Here is a 22,589-nt window from a genome sequence, read left to right as displayed (position 1 = left end):
TTTTAAATTGTTTATTCGTGGTATTAAAACTCTTGTACAGTAAAACCTTGGATTGCGAGCATAATTCGTTCCGGAAACGTGTTTGTAATTCAAAGCACTCGTATATCAGTTGTGATCACGTGACGCTCGGCAGTACAAAGCTGCTCGTATTGCAAGACCCTCGCTCGTTTATAAAATTAATATTTATTACAAATTTTGCTCGTCATGTAAAACACTCGCAGACCAAGCTACTCGCAATCCAAGGTTTTACTGTATATGCTGCTCTCTAACAGCACTTGGCCCAGCGGTCTGTTAAGGCTATACGGGGGATCTTTTTTGTCTGCGTGCAGGTGTTGATCCAGGGGCTGCAGCATTTAAACCGCGCGATGCACGACGACATCGTGTGCGTGGAGATGTTCCCCGAGGATCGCTGGGTTGCCCCCTCCTCGCTGGTCCTGCACGATGAGGGCGTCGCAGGGGACGTTGCAGAAGAGAATGAGGAGGATGTGGTGAGTGGAGCGTCAACACTGCCGAACCAAAATCAAACCCAGACACCTGCAGTGTGCGTGTCTCTCTCCCCGTGGTCGCATGGATTTTTCTCCAGGTCCTCCGGCTTTTCCCTCCACAGTTACAATCTGACATGCACTTAGAGTATTTGGCTGCCATCAATTTCAAATGTGATAAGATACTTCATTGAACGATCATTTGTGGCCAGGTCACTTAAAAAGAGCTATATGGCTCTCAGGGTCCTTACCTGGTAAAGTTATTTAGTTTATAGTTTTTAAATAGTTTTAATATAGTTTAAACAAAGAATAACAACAAAGACTCAACCACTTCAAGAGAGACCTTAAACATAATGACCACCGTGTGACCAGACAACAATCCACATTAGAGATGCTGTTAGCTTGATTTTGCGTTTATTAAATGACTTTACATTACATTACTTCAAAATCAAGTCAGGAGTGCTAATCATTTCGTACTATTTTTGTATGTACGTAGGGGTTATTTGACCATACTTCGGTGCGGGTTGGTGAGGGGGGGGGCATAGATCAGGAGCATAGAAGGACAGGACAACAGTTCATTTTGCTGTACTGCGCTCTGCTGCCAGCCATTTTGGTGCAGAGCCTATACCACCTGTTATGCATATCCAGGCTCAACAAGGCGTCGCTTCCACGGTCTGAGCTGGGTCACAGGGTGGCCTCTATATTGAAAACTAATTTCTTTAGAACTGCTTTTTGTATTTAGATTGTTGTCCTTTCCGCGCACCTCCAATTAGCATGGTTGGCTGTGTACGGTGCGAAATAAGTTCTACATGCATACATACCACAGTGACAAAATGCAAAACATAATAAAGTGCAGCAATGAAGTTAATTGAAATTGGCACGAAAACAGCCGTGGTTTATGAAAAGTCGACAATATTGCACAAACATAAACAAGTGTTAGATATTAAATCGCATGTAGTGCAAGTTGGCTTGGGCAGATTATTTATAGACTGATCATTGCACAGTTATACTTATAAAAACGTTACATAAACATTAAACACATATAGGGTGACTGATGTGCTAAGCAGGTAAGAGAAAATGTCAATCAGTGAAATCATAAAGAATCGAGAGATTAAGCATCAAATTGTGAATTAGATGGGAGGGTAACCTTTGTTGTAGATAATATTGGTCGCAAAAGCCTACGCGTTTTTTTTTTACGTGTGGTATCTGATGGGCGTGTTCCGGTTGATTCTATCAATCGCCAGAACTGTTTTAACTTATCAATATTTACGGAGGACTCCTCACTGTGATCTTTTGTCATTTTAACAAAGCGTCAGTCTCATTATTGACATTGATGAGACAGCATGAAACCACATCCGCAGGTTAAGCGCTATTGTTTTGGATTGCTCCTTCCCCTTCAAGCCAAATTGTATTGTGTTACGCAGTGAGCTGGTAAAAAATATAGTTATTTCATTATTTTAGTGTGTGAGAGAGACGCTACTGTGGTGAGTGCTCATTTGAGTTTGCGTTGTCATCTCCCGGTGCTATCCCAGCTGCTGCTGCTGCTGTCGTCGCTCTTGCTTAGATTACGCAACACGATGTTTGTCATTATGAGACCTCCTTTGCCAGAAACAAGATATAAGAATAGGTTTTACCCTTTTAACTGGCACAAAAACTGACACCTTTATTCAAGGCATCATGTTTGCAATAACCACAACACAAGCAGTCAAAATGCAAACAAAAAAGACAACTCTGATAATATTATGCACTGTCCTTGAATTTGATTGGTCCACACCCGAGACAGCTTTTCTTAGAGCCTAGTCTCCATTGGTGTTGGACCAGAAGACGGCAAAAGGCATACAACTCAAAAACAGCGCACTATCAGAGTATTGAGGGCTCGGGGTGAGCATTAACATTATGAGACCTCCTTTGCCAGAAACAAGATATAAGAATAGGTTTTACCCTTTTAACTGGCACAAAAACTGACACCTTTATTCAAGGCATCATGTTTGCAATAACCACAACACAAGCAGTCAAAATGCAAACAAAAAAGACAACTCTGATAATATTATGCACTGTCCTTGAATTTGATTGGTCCACACCCGAGACAGCTTTTCTTAGAGCCTAGTCTCCATTGGTGTTGGACCAGAAGACGCCAAAAGGCGTACAATTCAAAAACAGCGCACTATCAGAGTATTGAGTGCTCGGGGTGAGCATTAACATTATGAGACCTCCTTTGCCAGAAACAAGATATAAGAATAGGTTTTACCCTTTTAACTGGCACAAAAACTGACACCTTTATTCAAGGCATCATGTTTGCAATAACCACAACACAAGCAGTCAAAATGCAAACAAAAAAGACAACTCTGATAATATTATGCACTGTCCTTGAATTTGATTGGTCCACACCCGAGACAGCTTTTCTTAGAGCCTAGTCTCCATTGGTGTTGGACCAGAAGACGCCAAAAGGCGTACAACTCAAAAACAGCGCACTATCAGAGTATTGAGGGCTCGGGGTGCGCATTAACATTATGAGACCTCCTTTGCCAGAAACAAGATATAAGAATAGGTTTTACCCTTTTAACTGGCACAAAAACTGACACCTTTATTCAAGGCATCATGTTTGCAATAACCACAACACAAGCAGTCAAAATGCAAACAAAAAAGACAACTCTGATAATATTATGCACTGTCCTTGAATTTGATTGGTCCACACCCGAGACAGCTTTTCTTAGAGCCTAGTCTCCATTGGTGTTGGACCAGAAGACGCCAAAAGGCGTACAACTCAAAAACAGCGCACTATCAGAGTATTGAGGGCTCGGGGTGAGCATTAACATTATGAGACCTCCTTTGCCAGAAACAAGATATAAGAATAGGTTTTACCCTTTTAACTGGCACAAAAACTGACACCTTTATTCAAGGCATCATGTTTGCAATAACCACAACACAAGCAGTCAAAATGCAAACAAAAAAGACAACTCTGATAATATTATGCACTGTCCTTGAATTTGATTGGTCCACACCCGAGACAGCTTTTCTTAGAGCCTAGTCTCCATTGGTGTTGGACCAGAAGACGCCAAAAGGCGTACAACTCAAAAACAGCGCACTATCAGAGTATTGAGGGCTCGGGGTGAGCAAAGGAGGTCTCATAATGTTAATGCTCACCCCGAGCCCTCAATACTCTGATAGTGCGCTGTTTTTGAGTTGTACGCCTTTTGGCGTCTTCTGGTCCAACACCAATGGAGACTAGGCTCTAAGAAAATCTGTCTCGGGTGTGGACCAATCAAATTCAAGGACAGTGCATAATATTATCAGAGTTGTCTTTTTTGTTTGCATTTTGACTGCTTGTGTTGTGGTTATTGCAAACATGATGCCTTGAATAAAGGTGTCAGTTTTTGTGCCAGTTAAAAGGGTAAAACCTATTCTTATATCTTGTTTCTGGCAAAGGAGGTCTCATAATGTTAATGCTCACCCCGAGCCCTCAATATTCTGATAGTGCGCTGTTTTTGAGTTGTACGCCTTTTGGCGTCTTCTGGTCCAACACCAATGGAGACTAGGCTCTAAGAAAAGCTGTCTCGGGTGTGGACCAATCAAATTCAAGGACAGTGCATAATATTATCAGAGTTGTCTTTTTTGCTTGCATTTTGACTGCTTGTGTTGTGGTTATTGCAAACATGATGCCTTGAATAAAGGTGTCAGTTTTTGTGCCAGTTAAAAGGGTAAAACCTATTCTTATATCTTGTTTCTGGCAAAGGAGGTCTCATAATGTTAATTCTCACCCCGAGCCCTCAATACTCTGATAGTGCGCTGTTTTTGAGTTGTACGCCTTTTGGCGTCTTCTGGTCCAACACCAATGGAGACTAGGCTCTAAGAAAAGCTGTCTCGGGTGTGGACCAATCAAATTCAAGGACAGTGCATAATATTATCAGAGTTGTCTTTTTTGTTTGCATTTTGACTGCTTGTGTTGTGGTTATTGCAAACATGATGCCTTGAATAAAGGTGTCAGTTTTTGTGCCAGTTAAAAGGGTAAAACCTATTCTTATATCTTGTTTCTGGCAAAGGAGGTCTCATAATGTTAATGCTCACCCCGAGCCCTAAATACTCTGATAGTGCGCTGTTTTTGAGTTGTACGCCTTTTGGCGTCTTCTGGTCCAACACCAATGGAGACTAGGCTCTAAGAAAAGCTGTCTCGGGTGTGGACCAATCAAATTCAAGGACCGTGCATAATATTATCAGAGTTGTCTTTTTTGTTTGCATTTTGACTGCTTGTGTTGTGGTTATTGCAAACATGATGCCTTGAATAAAGGTGTCAGTTTTTGTGCCAGTTAAAAGGGTAAAACCTATTCTTATATCTTGTTTCTGACAAAGGAGGTCTCATAATGTTAATGCTCACCCCGAGCCCTCAATACTCTGATAGTGCGCTGTTTTTGAGTTGTACGCCTTTTGGCGTCTTCTGGTCCAACACCAATGGAGACTAGGCTCTAAGAAAAGCTGTCTCGGGTGTGGACCAATCAAATTCAAGGACAGTGCATAATATTATCAGAGTTGTCTTTTTTGTTTGCATTTTGACTGCTTGTGTTGTGGTTATTGCAAACATGATGCCTTGAATAAAGGTGTCAGTTTTTGTGCCAGTTAAAAGGGTAAAACCTATTCTTATATCTTGTTTCTGACAAAGGAGGTCTCATAATGTTAATGCTCACCCCGAGCCCTCAATACTCTGATAGTGCGCTGTTTTTGAGTTGTACGCCTTTTGGCGTCTTCTGGTCCAACACCAATGGAGACTAGGCTCTAAGAAAAGCTGTCTCGGGTGTGGACCAATCAAATTCAAGGACAGTGCATAATATTATCAGAGTTGTCTTTTTTGTTTGCATTTTGACTGCTTGTGTTGTGGTTATTGCAAACATGATGCCTTGAATAAAGGTGTCAGTTTTTGTGCCAGTTAAAAGGGTAAAACCTATTCTTATACGATGTTTGTCCTTTGTTTTGGTCTCCAGCTGAAAGCCGAAAGTGGGAAGATGCGTCGGCCCACTGGCAAAGTGGTCGGCATCATCAAGCGGAACTCGAGGCCGCTGTGCGGCATGCTCATGCCCAGCCGAATCAAGGAGGTGGGCTGATCTGCATGTGTGTGTGTACGTGTGGGGAGCGGTGATGTAGCGGTTAGCGCGCTGCGCTACGAATCGTGGGACCCGAGTTGGATTATATTTATCGCTCATAACCAATAAACAGCGGCAAATGTCTGAACCTGTCTTGGGCCCTTCCCTAGGTCGACTCGGCCATAAATGAGTATCTGATGTGGCATGTAAACATCAGCGCTGTGGAGACAAAGGCGGTCGGGCATGGTGCTGGCCGTACCCACCCCGTCATTTGCCATACCAGCTTGAATAGGTGTGTGCTGACGGCACTCGCCCAAACAGTTTGTTGAATGCCTTACTGGGGGCTCGTTGTGCGTGTTGCAGGCCACCCGCCACCTGTTCACGCCCGCAGACCGCCGCATGCCACGAGTGCGGGTGGAGACAAGACAAGCAGCGTCCCTGCAGGCCCACCGCATCGTGGTGGCCATCGATGGCTGGCTGCGACACTCCCGCTACCCGAACGTACGACTGCACCGTGACGCCCCGCACGCCGTGACACCTCACCCGTCCGTCCCGTGGTCGGCATCGTCGGGCTCATCCTTCTGTCACTTGACGCGCGGCCACGCGGCTCTGTATGCAATACAGCCGTCGAACCCAAAGCACGAACGGTGACACGGTGAATTGGAAGTCAGGGTGGATGAAGTGGCACCACTGTGATTCTTTTGTTTGAATGCATGGCAAACTCACCTGTGATTCAACCTAGGTTATTAAGGTGTTGTAAGTTGATAGTCTCAGCCCAGTCACCAATAACTGCACCAAAAACGATATTAAATTTGGTCGTGCACTTCGATTGTTTAATTTCCATCTCTGAGAAAACTACTGCCTTTGACTACCATGTGATGAACATTACTTTGATTGGCAGAGTGGTTGGAAAAGCACTGCCCCCCTACAATTTGGACTGCATTTCACTTCAATGGATCTTAGAAGTAGCTCTGTTATGTCTGCTCCTGTGGGTCGTCCTTGACCACGAAGGGTGGTATAGATTGGTTGTCTTGTGTGATACCATTAACACAATGAGAAAAAAAATTGGTGAAAAGCTAATTATATTGTTAAGATGTATTATTTGGGTTGTATCTTTGTTTAAACAGATGCCGGTTAATATTCTACATCATGAACGTTAGGTACAAGGTTGGCATTGTGGTTGTCCTTTTCATACCTATTTGCCACTGCACAACCGAGCGGCACCATGGCTGGCACGGTTTAGTAGGCTGCAGGTTGTTTATCCACAGCAAAAGCCGATCCATGCCATGTCAAATGCTTTGAAAAAGTCTAGGCACGTGCAGATGACGCTGTGTTGCCACGTCCCCGTGGTGTACCGACTGCCGTCACACAAATAACGTGTCGCTAGCCCCGCCCCTGGCCCTGCTCGGCCCCCGGATAGATTTGGATGCCTTGTGGGGCCAGCATACTACGGTTTGGTTCCGGTTCGACACGTCAAAAAGCCAGTGGGTGACCACAGACACCTCGAGAGATCTGCGCTGTCTGGGTTCCAATGTACCAGTGGAAAAGGGATACCGGTGACGATTGGCCACGTATGTGCATATGCATGTTGAACTTCTTCCGTACCATACGTAGACAACCGTGCACATCGTCGGTGTGCTTGTGCAGGGCCATTTTGTGCGCTCTCTGGGCGAATGTGGGGATAAGGAGACGGAGACAGAGGTGCTGCTGCTGGAGCACGACGTGCCACACCAGCCCTTCAGCCAGGCCGTACTTGCATGCCTGCCCCCTCCCACGTTCAGCATCACAGCAGAGGTACGCATGAGACGTGTGACGATATGTCAATTCATCGATTGAGTTCAATTCTTACGCCTGCGGTGTGTTGGTGTGTTTGGTCTTGCATGTGAGAATCCTTTACTTCAATGTTCTTATTCTTAGTTTTTTCGGTAAAGTCACGTTGAAGAGAAACAACAAAATAATAAAATATATATTAAACAATAAAAAATTCTCACGACGTTTCGACCATAACTCAAACGGTCGTCTTCAGGTGTGTTGGTTCGCATAAATTTATTTTTTAACGGCGCATTTATTTATTTATAAAAAAGCGCAACGATTTGGCAGTTTACCCAGGACTAGTCCATCTATATTCTGAAAAAAGGAGGGGGGAGAAAAAAAAAATTTCGTCTCCCCCCTCCTCTTTTCAGAATATAGATGGACTAGTCCTGGGTAAACTGCCAAATCGTTGCGCGTGGCGCTAACGTTTTTTTATAAATAAATAAATGCGCCGTTTAAAAATACATTTATGCGAACCAACACACCTGAAGACGACCGTTTGAGTTATGGTCGAAACGTCGTGAGAATTTTTTATTGTTTTATATATATTTTATTATTTTGTTGTTTCTCTTCAACGTGACTTTACCGAAAAAACTAAGAATATGAATTACTGCAGTCACGAAAGCTTTAAATCAAAATTCAATGTTCTTTATTACAAGACCCACGGGCCACTGGTGGCCCCTGGGTGGCCTTTGGTGTGGCCCATGACGCGTGGCCCCCGACGTATATGCCCCCGACAATAGACAAATGCGAAAACACCCCCCATCATCATCATCGTGCTGTCAAACCTCAATAGTTTCAAGATGTTTGGCCTGCGTAGAATACCTTCTAGAGGGCCTCTCTGGAGCTCTCCCTCCAGTCGAGGTCCTTCCGCTGTACTGGCATGAACGAGAAGCCACGGGGCTCTACACCTTTACCGCAGACTGTATATAGAAAAGCCGTCGACCTGAAAGAAAGTCGATGGCTCGGACACATCATCGTAAGAAGAGAGGAAATTCACATCGGAGGAAGGAAGGCGACGGACTTATGGAAGCACCAGGACGGAGACCCGAGAGGCAGGCCTCGAGAGATGCGGATCAAAGTGGTGAGCCAGGATGTGGAGGACTCTGCAGTGGCCGTGGAGATGGTCCAGTACAGAAATGAATGGAGCAAGGGGACTACAGACTTTTCTCCTATAACGCTGTACTTGCGTTCCTGAAGAACACCGAATTGTGGAAAAATCGCATAATTAATAATATAGGGTAAAGCACAGTCCGCGATAACACGTGAGATGCGTACGCAGGCTTAACAAATACTTCGGGTACATGAGTAGCATCTAGATGCATCCAGCAGCATCCCGCCTTGTGTGATGCTACACCGAGGCAACCGTACAACCGCTTATTCTGCCTCGCACAACGCAGTTCTGTTCACTCGATCGCCTTTTATCCAATTCACATCCATGTTATGAAAAAAATGTGTTCCCTAATGCATTCATCGCATTATATCTAATTCACGATATGAAAACACGCGGAGTTATAGGAGAACGGACTGTACTTTCAAAATATTCAGTCGCCTATTGAGAAGATAGAACGCCATTAGAATGAAGTTGGTTTACCCATGTATGGCTCACCCTGTGTTTTGTTTGTTGTAAGGCAGCGTTTTGTTGAACCTGGTGCTGTGTGTGTCCCGTACAAGGACCAGGCTGGCAGGGAGGACCTCCGTGCGTTGTCCATCTGCATTGTGGATCCTCTAGGCTGCACAGACATCGACGATGCCCTACACTGCAAACCGCTCGACAATGGGAACACCGAGGTATTCATTTGGTGGTGGTAATCGTGGTCACGGTCGCGGTAATTCGTGCCTATTCCTTTCATGGTTTTGTCAATGCTAGCGGAGGTGACAAGGGGAGTTTAGTGGCACAATGATAAGTGCACTGCACATTCATCCTGTCAAGCTGGTTTAGTTCCAGTCATGGCTAACACCGGTACAGAGTGATATCTAAAAAAACTGCCCAAGTTCTCTCCTTCACCACCTGCATTGACCATCGTAATAAAGCAAGGTCAAATGACAATCGCGACCCATTACGGCATGGAGAAGCCGTTATCCTGCAGTGGATTGACAAAGGGGTGGACAATATTCCTGTTATTAAGTTTCCAAACATGGTTGCCTTAGTGCCCGTATTCTTGGTCTCTGCTCGGCTCAGGACTGACTTCAACATGGCTCGGTTCTGGCTTGATCTGCTCCGTTGCCTCCAAAGATGTATGAGTGGCTCAGCTGTGTCTTGGCTCAGGCTCAGCTCACGGAAATTCTGAGCATGGCTGGGAGCATGCAGAGATATACGAGGAGGCACAAGGGACACAGAGGCTCAGGGCTGGAAACATGCTTAGAGGCAGCTCGGGTTTTAAGCGTTGCTTTGATGTGGCTTATTGAAAATTAGAATCAGAATATTTATACTGGAGGAATCCGATGAGCTATAAAGCTATTTTTCACATGTCCAGTAGAGGCGGGTAAGAACATTACAACAACAAACAGTACAAAAACATCAGTAGTGCAAAGTACAAGAAAGATAAACAAATAACCCAAACACAAACATATACAACGAAACCATCCCCATCCTACCAGGCAAAGCCCACTGAGGTAATGATTTATTTTTGATTAGTGACCTGGCCACAAATGAATAGCTCAACAAAGTGGCCCATCATTTGGACATTTATAGCAGCCAAAATAATAGAAATAATCTCAATGCATATTGCGTGAGAGCCAAGCCTGAGCCAAGTCATGGCTAAGACCCCACTGGCCTAAGTGTCCACGTCACTGGCCGAATGCCTGGTTCACAATGAATGCACCAGGTAGTAATGGGTGTGCATTTCATTTCACATTATTGTGCTTTGGTTGGAGTGGCTATGGTGGAGGTTATGCATGCATGTGGAGTGAGCGACTTCCGACAGACGTCTAGTAGAAGGCTTCTTATTTATTAAAAGCACACAGGGCGATACACTTCGTAACGCGGCTACACCTAGGCTGTCAAACACGCAGCCCATCTCCGTCCTGCGTAGCTACGCTGGCTGTTTGACGAGTGTAGCAGCGGAGACAGAGCTGCTCTTGCAGAAGAACCAGCCACGTGGTCGAAGACGAAGAGATGACGACGGTAGCGACGCAACCAGGACCCAGACCCCACGCTAACAGCCCCGAAGTTCTGATTCGGTGCTCTTTATATCTGCCTGGAGTGGCCAAGCTCCACATCTGGCCACGCCCCCTTTCTAGAACCTTCTAGGCCCTTCGGGATGGTTCCCGGAGCTTCTCGACTGACTCCGCCGTTGACCTTTACCCCAGATACGCCCCTTCATAATAAGGCATTATGTAATGCAGCTATAACCTTAATTACCCTTACAGGCCGGAAGGTATCACCCTGCCATTACACATCCATGCATGTGAGGGTGGTGACGGTGTATTAATGTGTGTTCTAGGTTGGGGTACACATCGCCGATGTGAGCTACTTTATCCGGCCGGGGAATGCCTTGGATGAGGAGGCATCTCTGCGTGGTACCACAGTTTACCTGTGTGAGAAGGTGAGATGTGGATTTCTTCTTGCCACAATATCCAGTGTTTTACGACCCGCCGATTTCATCCTTTCATTCTTAACTTTACAACATGATGTAAAATATTACGATATAACGATCATCGCGGTACCAGTTTCCCCACAACTTTGTAATTGTATTTGACATTTTCACCACATTTTTTGTGTGCTTTTCAGTACTTCCCGTATGAATAACGATAACTTAAAAATGAATTAGAATAAAAAAATGTGCAACAACAATGCTAAATATCTCTCATGATGTTTTAAACAAGGTGATTTTTGTGGATTTCATATCATATGATGTACCGTGACATCATGAGCGGCAGGCTATCGGCGCAGTGGTAACACTCGTGCCTTGCAGCAAGGAGACGCTGGGTTTGATTACTCAACTCTTGTGCCTTTTCGCTTGCAGTTTTGTTTGTTCTCCCCCCTGTTAAGAATGGGTTTCCTCTGGATTCTTCAGATTTCCTCTAAATAAAACCCATACAATCTTAACTGGCATTCGTGAAAACATCCCCTTGCTGAACAGTTACCTACAGGTGACTTAATCATGTGTGGGTTTGCTTGCAAAACACTCGTTGAGTTGGTGCACATGTATTTGCCAGATTGTGTTTATTGACAGAGAAGTGGTTGCGTTTATGTGTTTGTGCACCTGCAGAGGATTGATATGGTGCCAGAGTTATTGAGCTCAAACCTGTGTTCCTTGAGATCCAACGTCGACCGGTGAGATGCACCAACAACTGTTAACTCGCGAGTGCGCACATTGCAACCCATACTCAGCAGCTAACGTGCATTGTTGCCAGGTGCACATGTAATCCCATGATGCGTGGCACTGTTAAAGTGTCATTGTACAGATCCACACAAGCATGTGTACATACATAAGCAGCCAAACCAGGATGGCACAATGGTAACACGTGTCTCACAGCAAGAATGGCCTAGGATTGATGCCCGACTTGGTTGCCTTTCCATGTAGATTTTGTATGTTCTCCCCCTATTTAGCATGGGTTGACTCCAGGTTATCAGGTTTCCTCTCATCGCTAACATAAACGTGTTATTACTACTATGATCCTTAACCAAGGAAAGCCTCACTGAATCTCATAACTTCGGGAGGGTACTGCAAAGCTTTTGTAGTCGAACAATGGTTGCTACGTATATATTCCAGTTGAGTAATTTGTAACAACCCAAACCGGTATTTGGCCAAACATCCCGCTGTTGAAAGAATGACTCGACTACCAAAAACTTGGCAAGACCCTCCTGAAAAAGAGTCTCGCGACTTTGCGAGGCTTTCCTGAGTGAACACCCTGCACTACTCCAATGTCGACGACTCCGCCACTCGACGGTGAATGGCGACGGTGCATGTGCTGTGCGCGTGCAGGCTGGCGTTCTCGTGCATATGGGAGATGACTCCAAAGGCTGAGATCGTGAGCACACGTTTTACCAAGAGCATCATCAATTCCAAGGTGATTCACCCCCCCCCCACAGACGTTCAGTTTTTGTAAAACTCTCGTTTGCTTTCACGTGTATTGTATCGGTGCCTTGCTATGTTAGTGCAGTTGAGGTTTCCGGATGGCTGAGAGGTCAGAGCGTTGAGCTTGCACCTCTGGGTTCACAAGTGTAGCGAGATGAACCGGGTTCACAAGTGGTAGTATGTATGTTGAACTTCTTTTGCACCGTACGTAGCCAACTGTGCTAATCGGAGGTGCGAGGTAGGACATGAAAGTAGTGAGTTGATGGTCTCTGTCCAGTCAACAATCACTGCACAAAACACAGAATATGCCAATTCGTCACGAGTACAGCACACCGGTGTGTTGTACCAGTGACGAATTGGCCACGTTCTGTTTATGTTACAACCCTTACTAGTTGGCTGTGTCGGGTGGTGGCGGGTTTAACGACACATTTACGTATTTACACAATCTAACCCAAAAAACCTGTATTATGGATGATATTGGTCACGAAAGCCTATGTGTTAAACTCACTGCACAAAAGACCACCAAATTACATTGCACTAAATTTGGTTAAATTCCAGCTTTGAGAATTAAAAAAATATAAATTTTGCTGTCTTTGGGTGAGCGTAACCCTCAGTGGTCATCGGGCGCCACGTAGACATCTGTTGAGTTCTGGCTTGGGCTTGGATCAGGCGTGGGCATTGTGTAATTGCGAGGACCCCATGGTTCACCCGTAGTGTGTTCATCGTATCCCCGCAGGCGTCTCTGACGTACGCAGAGGCTCAGCTAATGATGGACGACGCCGGGTGGAAGGACCCGGTCACCAGCAGCTTGCGTGGCCTCAACTCCCTGGCCAAGATCCTCAAGCAGAGGCGCATTCAAAACGGGTAACTCATTGTCAAGATCCTCATCCCCTCCACCGCCACTGGAGCGATGAGCAGTATTAATGGGTGCACCACATTTAGTCGATCGGCAGGTCGCCTGTGGCGCGGTAAAGTGTGGTTACTCCCGTGTCTTCTAAGACATCCGGCCAGCGTGGAAGAGTAGGCTAAAATACATTGAAAGGGACTGTAGAAGGGTGTATCTCTAGAGGGGCCGCCTCTTATGGGAGCACCCTTCTTCCAGCAGTGGCTTGAGCAAGCAATTGCAAGGCTGCACCTGTTGCTTTTTTGACCCCATGATGCATGAGGCTTGGGTGAATACCATGCACAAACAAGTGTTACAGGATTCATACTCAGGTTTTTTTTCGGTAAAGTCACGTAGGTAAAACTATAAAATAAAATAACAAGTAAATTAAATCACGACGTTTCGGGCGCAACACAAGCGTCCTTCTTCAGGTGGGACAACCACAGCCAGAAACAATTGCTGAAGTGGGCAAAAAAGGGCTGTTGTAACAAGAGGCTATATAGGTAACAGAGTGGGGGGGAGCAAGGGGGGAGAGATAGAGAGGGGGGGTGTGGGGTAGGGGAAGTGGGGTGCTGCTAGAGGGATTAAAGGGGCGAGCACGGCAAAATGCCGGGGTGGGGGGGTGGAAAGTGAGCGGGGCTGGGAGTGGGAGGCTGAAGAAGCTGGAGATGCGGAAATGAAGGCAATAATAAAGAAGTTAAGGTTTTACCTAGTTAATAACATCCTTCTAGATTGGAGTGTTACAGGCTGCTGCGGGGCTACATTGTGGGCAAGAGGACAATGCAGTGACATAAATTGTTTTACTCTACTTAATGCTCCCATGTCTGTGCTCCCCCACCTTTGCCAACGCGTACTGACCACCACGGTTAAGTACAGTAAAACCACCCCACGACCCGCATGGCATGGGGTGGCCCTCATCCAGCAGTGGATTGACTTAACGAGCTGTGCATGTTCAACTCAAATATCTGAGTTTGTGAAGTGTCTTATATTAAGATTCTGTGTTGTTTTGGCTGGACATGATAATCGCTCATGTCCCTTCTTCACCCGTGGGGCATTGACTCTGGCATCCCCTGAGGTCCGATTCCACATGGACAGCGAAACCCACGACCCAATCGACCTGCAGACCAAGGAACTCAATTGAGTCTCGTCAACAATCCGACTGTTGTGCAGATCTCTCTATCAGAATCAAAATATATATTTCTACTGGAAAAATCCGATGAGCTATAAAGCTCTTTTTTCACAGATGTCCAGTTGGGGCAGGTCACAACGTTACAACAACAAACAATACAAGCACACGTTAGGATTGCAAAGTATTGGAAAGGTAAACAAATAACTTAAACAAATATACAAATACAACTAAACTATTTTTATCTTACCAAGTAAAACCCTGACCACAAATGATAGCTGAACAAAGTGGCTTATCACGTGGGATATTTATTATCAGCAAAATAATCTAAGATAAAGATTCTTGACCCTTGTGGTTGATGTGTTGTGGTGGCGGAAACTGGTGCGTGTACACAGGGAGACCAACTCGATGGTGGAGGAGTTCATGTTGCTCGCCAACATCTCCGTGGCGGAGCGCATCGTAGGCGAATTCCCCGAGTGTGCGCTGCTCCGACGCCATCCAGCGCCTCCGCCTTCCAACTACGACATCTTGGTGAAGGCGGCGAAATCAAAGGTAGAGTTAGAACCCCTTTTAACGACTACCCTTGTTAACTAATCGCTTAACAACGGGCCTCCAATGTGTAGGCTTAACCGACCATTTCTCTGTTAACGACGGGCTGTTGTAGGTACAGTAAATATGAATTAATGCCACATAGCAAGGAAAAAATAAAATAATAAAAATATAAAACAATAAAATTCTCACGACGTTTCGACTGCAACACAAGCAATCATCATCAGGTGTGAAAACCACAACAAGAAAATTTGAAAAAAGTGGCAGTTATTTTTAACGTTAGCACCACGGAGAGAGATTTGACAGTTTGTTCAGATGGACGAGTCCATCTATGTTCGGAAAAGAGGAGGGGGGAGACGAAAAATAATGGATGCGGTCTGAAAGCCACCTTAAGCGTGATCAATCAATTAAGACCCGAAATGGTTTATGAAATCTCTCTCCGTGGTGCTAACGTTAAAATAACCGCCACTTTTTTCAAATTTTCTTGTTGTGGTTTTCACACCTGATGATGATTACTTGTGTTGCAGTCGAAACGTCGTGAGAATTTTATTGTTTTATACTTTTTATTATTTTATTGTTTCCCTTCTATGTGAATTTACCGAAAGAACCAAGAATATGAATCCCTGCAGTCACGAAAACTTTAAATCAAAATGAATGAATGCATTTATTAACAGTGTTTATTTTAATATGATGTGGTTATAATGTTAGTATCTTTATGTATTAATATCCATTGTTTAAATATTATAAAGTACGTTTTTTGGGTGAACAAGGGAAACTTTCGATGCTATCGGAACGAATTAAGCTTTTAACACGTATTTCCTATACTCGCTTAATGACCAAATCCTTTAATGCTCTTTAAGAGGGATTCTACTGTCTCTAGATTGCTGTTAACCTTCCTTCAATATCATCCTCCTCGCAAGGAATTCAGAGGTTGCCGGGTGGCTCAAATTTTTGTTTGAGGTATTTTGGTTTAACCGGGTGATAACTCAAGAGACCATAATAGTCTCATTTGCAAGGGTCACCTGGGTCACCCTATGACCCAGAGATTACAGCTGGGACCCTGGCTTCAAAATCCAGCAGCCGCATTGAACATACTGTGTTATCAAGTGTAGGGAGTTGAAGGACTCAGCTCGTTTCCCAGCTACTCCACAGAAATAAGCAACAAAAAACCATCACGATAAATGTAGTACTGTATTTAATTTTAGATAAATTACAGCACTGAAATGTTGAAATATCAGGTCGACTTATTGTGATGAACATTATGCTCAAAATGGGTGGGAATGTGCTACCCCCTACTGTGAAGCAGAGGTGTCTTGAAACGATGTCAGTATTGGCCTGAGCGAGCAATTGCAGGGCTGCACTTTTTACCTTTATCTTGAGATGTAGCCGTATAGTTTCCACTCGCCCTTAGAGGCAGAACAACTCAAAAGGTGTGACGAACCACAGACAACGCTGGAAGGCAGCCAGGCACTGTGCCAGATGTAGATTAATCCACTTGCTGTACTGCCTTCTCCTGGCAAGCCAGGTTATGGAAACCTGAATGCCCACAGGAAGTGCGCTGAATAACGTTTTCTTTCCAATACACCACAACCCTTGCTGCTTCCCCAGCACTGAACTACAAGCCACGTGCGGGATAGTCACCTCACAAACGCCGGTGTGCCCGATTTTTTTGTGCAGAACATCGAGATCCAGGTGGACTCGGCTAAGGCGTTGGCCGAGTCCCTGGACCGGGCGGCGGTGCCGGGAGCGCCACCATACCTCAACACTCTGCTGCGCATCCTGGCCACGCGCTGCATGATGCAGGCCATCTACTTCTGCTCCGGCATGGAGCCCGACACCCACCACTACGGGCTCGCCACCGCCATCTACACCCACTTCACGTCGCCCATTCGACGGTGACGTGCTCTGGCGTCAGGCACACGAGTGAAATCGACCTTCGCGATTATTGAGGAGACTATGTTGTTGTCTTGGTGTGGTCTGGGATTGTGCTGCCTTTCCCAAGTTTAAGAATGTATTTATTAATTGATGTACTTATGCAATGTTAACTTGTCATTATGGCACACCTCCGATTAGCACGATTGGCTACGTACGGTGCGAATGAAGTTCAACATACAACTTGTATATCTTTTTTCTATTATTTACTTTTTGTGATTTGTTTACCTTTCCTATTCTTAGCACTCCTATCATCTACCTACTGGACATCTGTCAAAAAGAGCTTTTATCGCGAATCGGATTTCTCCAGGATAAAGATTCAGATTTTGACTTATTTTTCTAAAAGGTCCTATAAACGGGAAGTTTGGCCAATTCCTTAAATGGTTATTTGGCTTGTGTTGGAGAAAAACTAGAGGATCCGGAGAACACCAACGCCTACAAGGAGGGTGACAGTGTTCCACGTGCAGAATCAAGAATCCATTGCCGTGTTGCAGCGGCGGCCAAAAGTGAATTGCAATTCTGCCATGGATCGCTAACGATTTTGTTGTGGATCTTAAATAAGAACACAGATATGAGCAGGCAGCAATTTGCGTTACATCTGATGACAAATAAAAAATCCTCAACAAAGAATTAAATTCATACATTAACAAAGATAATTTCCACCAGCAGATGGTGCTAGAACGTGGTATGTCCAGAGTACAGTATTCTATCACAGCGTTAAATCCATCTAAGTAATTGTTTGCGTAGCTTTCTGGTGGATCGTGAAACCCGCTGAGATCCACCAGAATGAATCGCGGTGCTTGGTGGATTAATACCGCTGCTCCGTTGGCATCTCGTGGCCATACCGCAGCCTGTATCTACTGTAAATGTAATCTTCATATTAAATAGAGGCTACAACAAATGTGAATATTGTTGTTGTCTCCCTGTACCGTTACAGATACTCGGATGTGATTGTGCACCGGCTGCTGGCCGTGTGCGTGGGCGCCGACCCCACGTACCCGGCGCTCACCGACAAGCAGAAGCAGCAGCAGCTCTGCAACAACCTCAACTACCGCCACAAGATGGCGCAGTTTGCCCAACGCTCGTCTGTAGCTTTCCACACGCAGGTGGGAGGCGGAAGTGTGGGCCACGTGGAGCTTGCACGGCGTGTGCTTAGGCACCTGATAATGCGTCCATTCGTCTCTTGAAAACCATTTTTAAGGTCACGAAAGCAGGCATCGTATTGTGCGTGTAGTAAGAATCAATTGTTTTCTATTCGCACGCTTACGTGTGGTGGTGCCGTGGCTGTACTGGTTGGCTAGACTTGACATTGCTTTTCAGCATTCTTCTGTGTTTGCTGAAAAACCTGGTCACTTGGCACATTTGCCCATGATGTGACAACTTTATTTGATTGGCTCTGTCAGGTGATGGAGGATTATAGTCAATACAATTGACATTGTACCTTCACGATTGAACTCAAAATAATCCCCATGACATGATGCCAATAGCACAACTGGAATAAATTAGCGGGGGGATGCAGAAAAATACCTTAAATTTTGTTAAATAATTATGGGCTTGGTAAGTGATGCGCGTGTGTCTGCTCTTGGCCACGTATCGGTGATTAACGGCTGTTGTTGTTGTGCTCTCAGTTGTTCTTCAAGAGCAAGGGAGTGGTGAGCGAAGAGGGCTTCGTGCTGTTTGTGCGCAAGAACGCCGTGGTGGTGCTCATTCTCAAGTACGGCTTGGAGGGGACGGTTTTCTTTGACTCCAAAGATCTCAAGCTCAACGTTACCTTCGACGAGGAGGTAGGGCATGTGTTCACTTAACCGGGAGGCATTGGCATTTCCCGAACGGCTGAATTCTGCATTTAAACCCAGGACTGGCTTAATGCACTGGGACCCAAGCCCCCTGACCATCTCTCTACGATTAGGTTTCTATCAGACACACAGACACTTGGTTTAAGGTGGAAGAATGCAGTGAGATACGAAGCTCCGTTTTTTTGCCATTTGGCAGTGTGGACTATTACTGAGGAAGTTACACCGGTGGATACATTAGAGCCGGATGGCTCACAGGGCTATACCAAAATAAACTGAAACTGAATTAAATGATGTAAATGCGTTTCAAATATAAAACGGTCACAATTAAATATGCTTTGGAAATAACTGCCATGATGGAGCCCGTATTGTCACGGAGAGGACATCACATTAAAAATACAGTAAAATCCCTCAGATCCGGAAGAATTATAGAGAAAATATAATGCTTTCTGTAAACAATGAGAAACTCAAAGGGCAGAAAAGTACTTGTAGAATAAAAACAAATGAGGGAAATAGTAGTTGATGCAAAAAGTGAACTCTAGATGGCAAAAGCACATTTGTGACTAGTGGATCCGGTCCTTTCCAGCATGCCTTGCATGCCGCATTACATTGTCACTCTGCCTGGATAATGCACACAGCCTAATTTGGACCAGAAGCTCAAAAGGGTCAACATTTGCAGCCATATTTTAGGTATGTTCTTAACTGCAATTGTACACTCCATATAACCTAAGGGGGGTTGCATCTACTCCTTAATGATGGCCAAATAAGGCTTTAAAATTCCTTGGCTGGCCCGCACATCACAATCCCTCGGTTGGTTTGGTCATTGCAGCCATCGGCTTCTCATGCCTGGTTTTCAGCTTGCGGTGAGGTGGCCCAAGCGGTATTGCATTCGCTGTGTGTTGTGGAGGTTTGCGTTTCAAACTCGGTGGCCACTCCGGTTAATACTGTGGTGTGTATTAAGCGTAAAATATTTACAGGCTATCCGCTTTAACAGTGGACGTTAAAAGATCCTCTTACGTTATTTGTGTACCAGGATCATGGTCCAAGGTTGGCAAATTACATGCAAATTACTTATTTGGGGAGCACATATCAATCGTTCGCCTCGTTTTACAAGGACGTAGCAGTGACCTTGAATGCAAACGTTTTGAGAATCAGTGAGGCTTTTTTGAGTGACCCATGTAATAGTATGAATAATAATGTTGGGTTTACGTCAATCCATGCTTGTGTGCAGGGCACTTGGCAGAGAGCAGTCAGCGGTAGTGTAGCGGTTAGCGCTCTGCGCTACGATCCAGGCGACTTGGGTTCGATTCCTTCGCACGGTCAACACCAGTGATGATTATCTGAACCGGTCCTGGGCCTCCCCTAGGTTGACTCAGAACTCAATTGAATGCCTGGTGCGGTGTGTAAACATCGCCACTGGGGAGACAAAGGCGGCCAGGCATGGCGCTGGCGACACACCCCCTTGTGTGCCGTGCCGGCCTTCATCTGTGCTCCTCGCCAACAGCACTTGCCCCAACAGTCTGTTAAGGCTACATTGGAGATATGTCTTTGTGTTTTGTGTAGGGCCCCACGCTGTGCGTGGAGGGCATCGCGCTGAACATGTTCGACCGCGTGTGCGTGCGCGTGTCGCTGGATTCGTCCAACCTGCAGCACCAGCGGATCCGCATGCACCTCGTCCGCCCGGAGGTACTCACCGTGCGGCGCGACGCGCAACCTCGGAATACCACCGATTTGTATTGTGACCATGCTGCTGTTGCTGCTTGCTGTGCCAGCAGTAGTGCACAAAAAACAAATGCTCGCCGCATCGGAACGTCAGCGGGCCGAAAATTAATGACACAAGCCACAGCATAGCGCTTGTTGCCATGCAACCCAAACTGTGGGACGGTATAGTAAACCCATAGAGACACAGAGATACATAGGAGATACAGAGAGACCCATTATTATTCCTAGAGATTCATAGAGACTCATACAGATACATAGCAGTGCATTAAAAACAAGCTCCTGTACGATTGTGGCCATGCAACCCAAACTATGGACCACATTTTACACCACTGTAGTCTGCGCTCCTTCAATGGAGGGGGTGGCAAGATGACACAAACTCTCTCCTGAGGATCTCCCATGGCTATCAGACCCATACATTGGCATTTAGCCCCTGAACGTAATACCCTTATAACACAGGAATAAAATATAAACTCCGGTCTTGGATGGAAAAAATATATGTATAGCTAGCATTTTGAGCTGCAGTCTGTTTTCCTATACCTCCTGTAACTGGCAAATTGGATATAACGCGATGATGAATGTATGAAGGAACGCATTTTTTTGTATATCGCGGATCCGAACTGGATATAACTCGGTTGAATGAATGGAACTACGTCGCGCGAGTAGGAATAAGTGGTTGTAACAGCTGCCTCGGCGTAGCATCACACAAGGCGGGATGCTGCTGGATGCTTCTAGATGCTACCCACGTTCCTTAGTCTTTGTTCAGCCTGTGTTACGCATCTCACGCATTATTGCGGACTGCGCTTTACCCCATATAATATATATATTATTTATTATATCACGATTTTTCCAAAACGCGGTGTTGTGACTGTCCGTGTGTTTAAATACAGCTTTAAAACGTCGTTATTAATTGGCTTTTCCTGGATTCTGATTGGTTATTACTGTGAGGGGAATCATTATGATTAGCTTTTATTGCATTTTGCATGCTGTGTAAAGTGTCAGTATCACTGTCATTATTGTTATTATTGGCTTTTACTTTATTTCTATTGGCTTGTATCTATACTTGAGTAGTTTTTTAATGTCCAGTGCTTTTTTGAGATATTTCGATATGCAAGGTGCTGTATAAAATAGATTTTTATTATGGCCCTAGTTCATTGCACAAGAAGGGCCATTATCTGAAACGTGACCTATTTAAATGATCGTTTGGGGCTGTTGTTGATGAATGCGAGTTCTCAAGATACCAAGCTAAGTCAGGGTGTGGGAGCCTTGGTAGATATCAGATGTCTTAACAAAACTCCATGAGTCTGTTCTGCATGGGTTTCCTCCGGGTTCTCTGGTTTCCTCCCATATCTAAAAATAAGCATGCGTTGAAACTGGTATAAAGGTAGTTTACGTATCGCCATGGGCGGCAGGGTGGCACATTGGTAAACCCTTGCATCTTGCAGCAAGAAAACTGGGTTTGATTCCCAACTAGAGTGCGTTACTGCGTGGAGTTGTCATCTTCTCTCCCCCTGTTCCTCAAAAGTCTTCAGACTTGGCGAAGTTTTTCAGTGTTATTAAGTGTAATAATAACGTATCACTTGTGTTGGAAATACTCGCATGTGTGTGTGTGAGAGCATTGGTGTAGTGGTTAGCACGCTGCGCTATGAACCCGGCAACCCAATTCCCACTCACCGCCAACACCAATGAGGATTATCTGAACTGCTGTTTTGCCTACCCAAGGTCAACTCTTTCTTAAATGAGTACCTGGTGCAGTGTGTAAACATCAGCACTGGGGAGAGGTGTTGGCCACTTACCCCCTCGTGGGCCATGCCGCCTAACAGCAGCACAGTCTGTTAAAGGCTTATTTGGGTGACTATCTTTGTTGTACGTTTGTGCCATTTGTGTGTCCGCTGTCACAGATTCCCGGCTACAACCCTGTGGAGTCCACCCCATGGGGCTCGCCTTCTCCCCGGCCTAAGAAACCCAGACAGCACTAGTGTATCGTGGATGCGGTATCAACAAGGTGTCGGAGGAGGTGCATGAGTGGGCACACACTCTGGGTTTTACATCTGCAGAGTTAATTAAGTGTACATTGTGCTCGCAAGCAGAGGTGAACAATTGAAAAAAAAAAGCAGTGGCGGTTATGAGAAATGCTACCCTGAAGTAACAGACGGTTTGCACTCTGAACTTGCAATCCAGAGGTCACCGGTTCTTC

At 45.3% G+C, this 22,589-nt stretch overlaps 1 protein-coding gene across 1 annotated transcript; it reads left to right on the top strand.

Moving 5' to 3' along the window:
* The first annotated feature begins 5,460 nt into the window (after positions 1–5,460).
* Positions 5,461–21,288, top strand: LOC142906021 (exosome complex exonuclease RRP44-like). The gene is given in 15 exon segments (XM_076053394.1): positions 5,461–5,566; positions 5,918–6,055; positions 7,202–7,348; positions 9,041–9,157; positions 10,813–10,914; positions 11,581–11,645; positions 12,298–12,382; positions 13,127–13,249; positions 14,319–14,414; positions 14,799–14,951; positions 16,626–16,843; positions 17,818–17,986; positions 18,509–18,664; positions 20,237–20,359; positions 21,283–21,288. Coding segments are annotated over 15 exon segments (1,788 nt in total). The 5' UTR covers positions 5,461–5,476.
* Positions 21,289–22,589: the final 1,301 nt, after the last annotated feature.

This window comes from Petromyzon marinus, chromosome 61, assembly GCF_048934315.1.
Source record: "Petromyzon marinus isolate PM22_M1 ecotype Great Lakes invasive population chromosome 61, UKy_Petmar_22M1.pri1.0, whole genome shotgun sequence".
In the NCBI taxonomy this organism is placed as follows: domain Eukaryota; kingdom Metazoa; phylum Chordata; class Hyperoartia; order Petromyzontiformes; family Petromyzontidae; genus Petromyzon; species Petromyzon marinus.
Note: the sequence above shows the minus strand (reverse complement) of the source record. Positions and strands in the feature narration are given on the sequence as shown.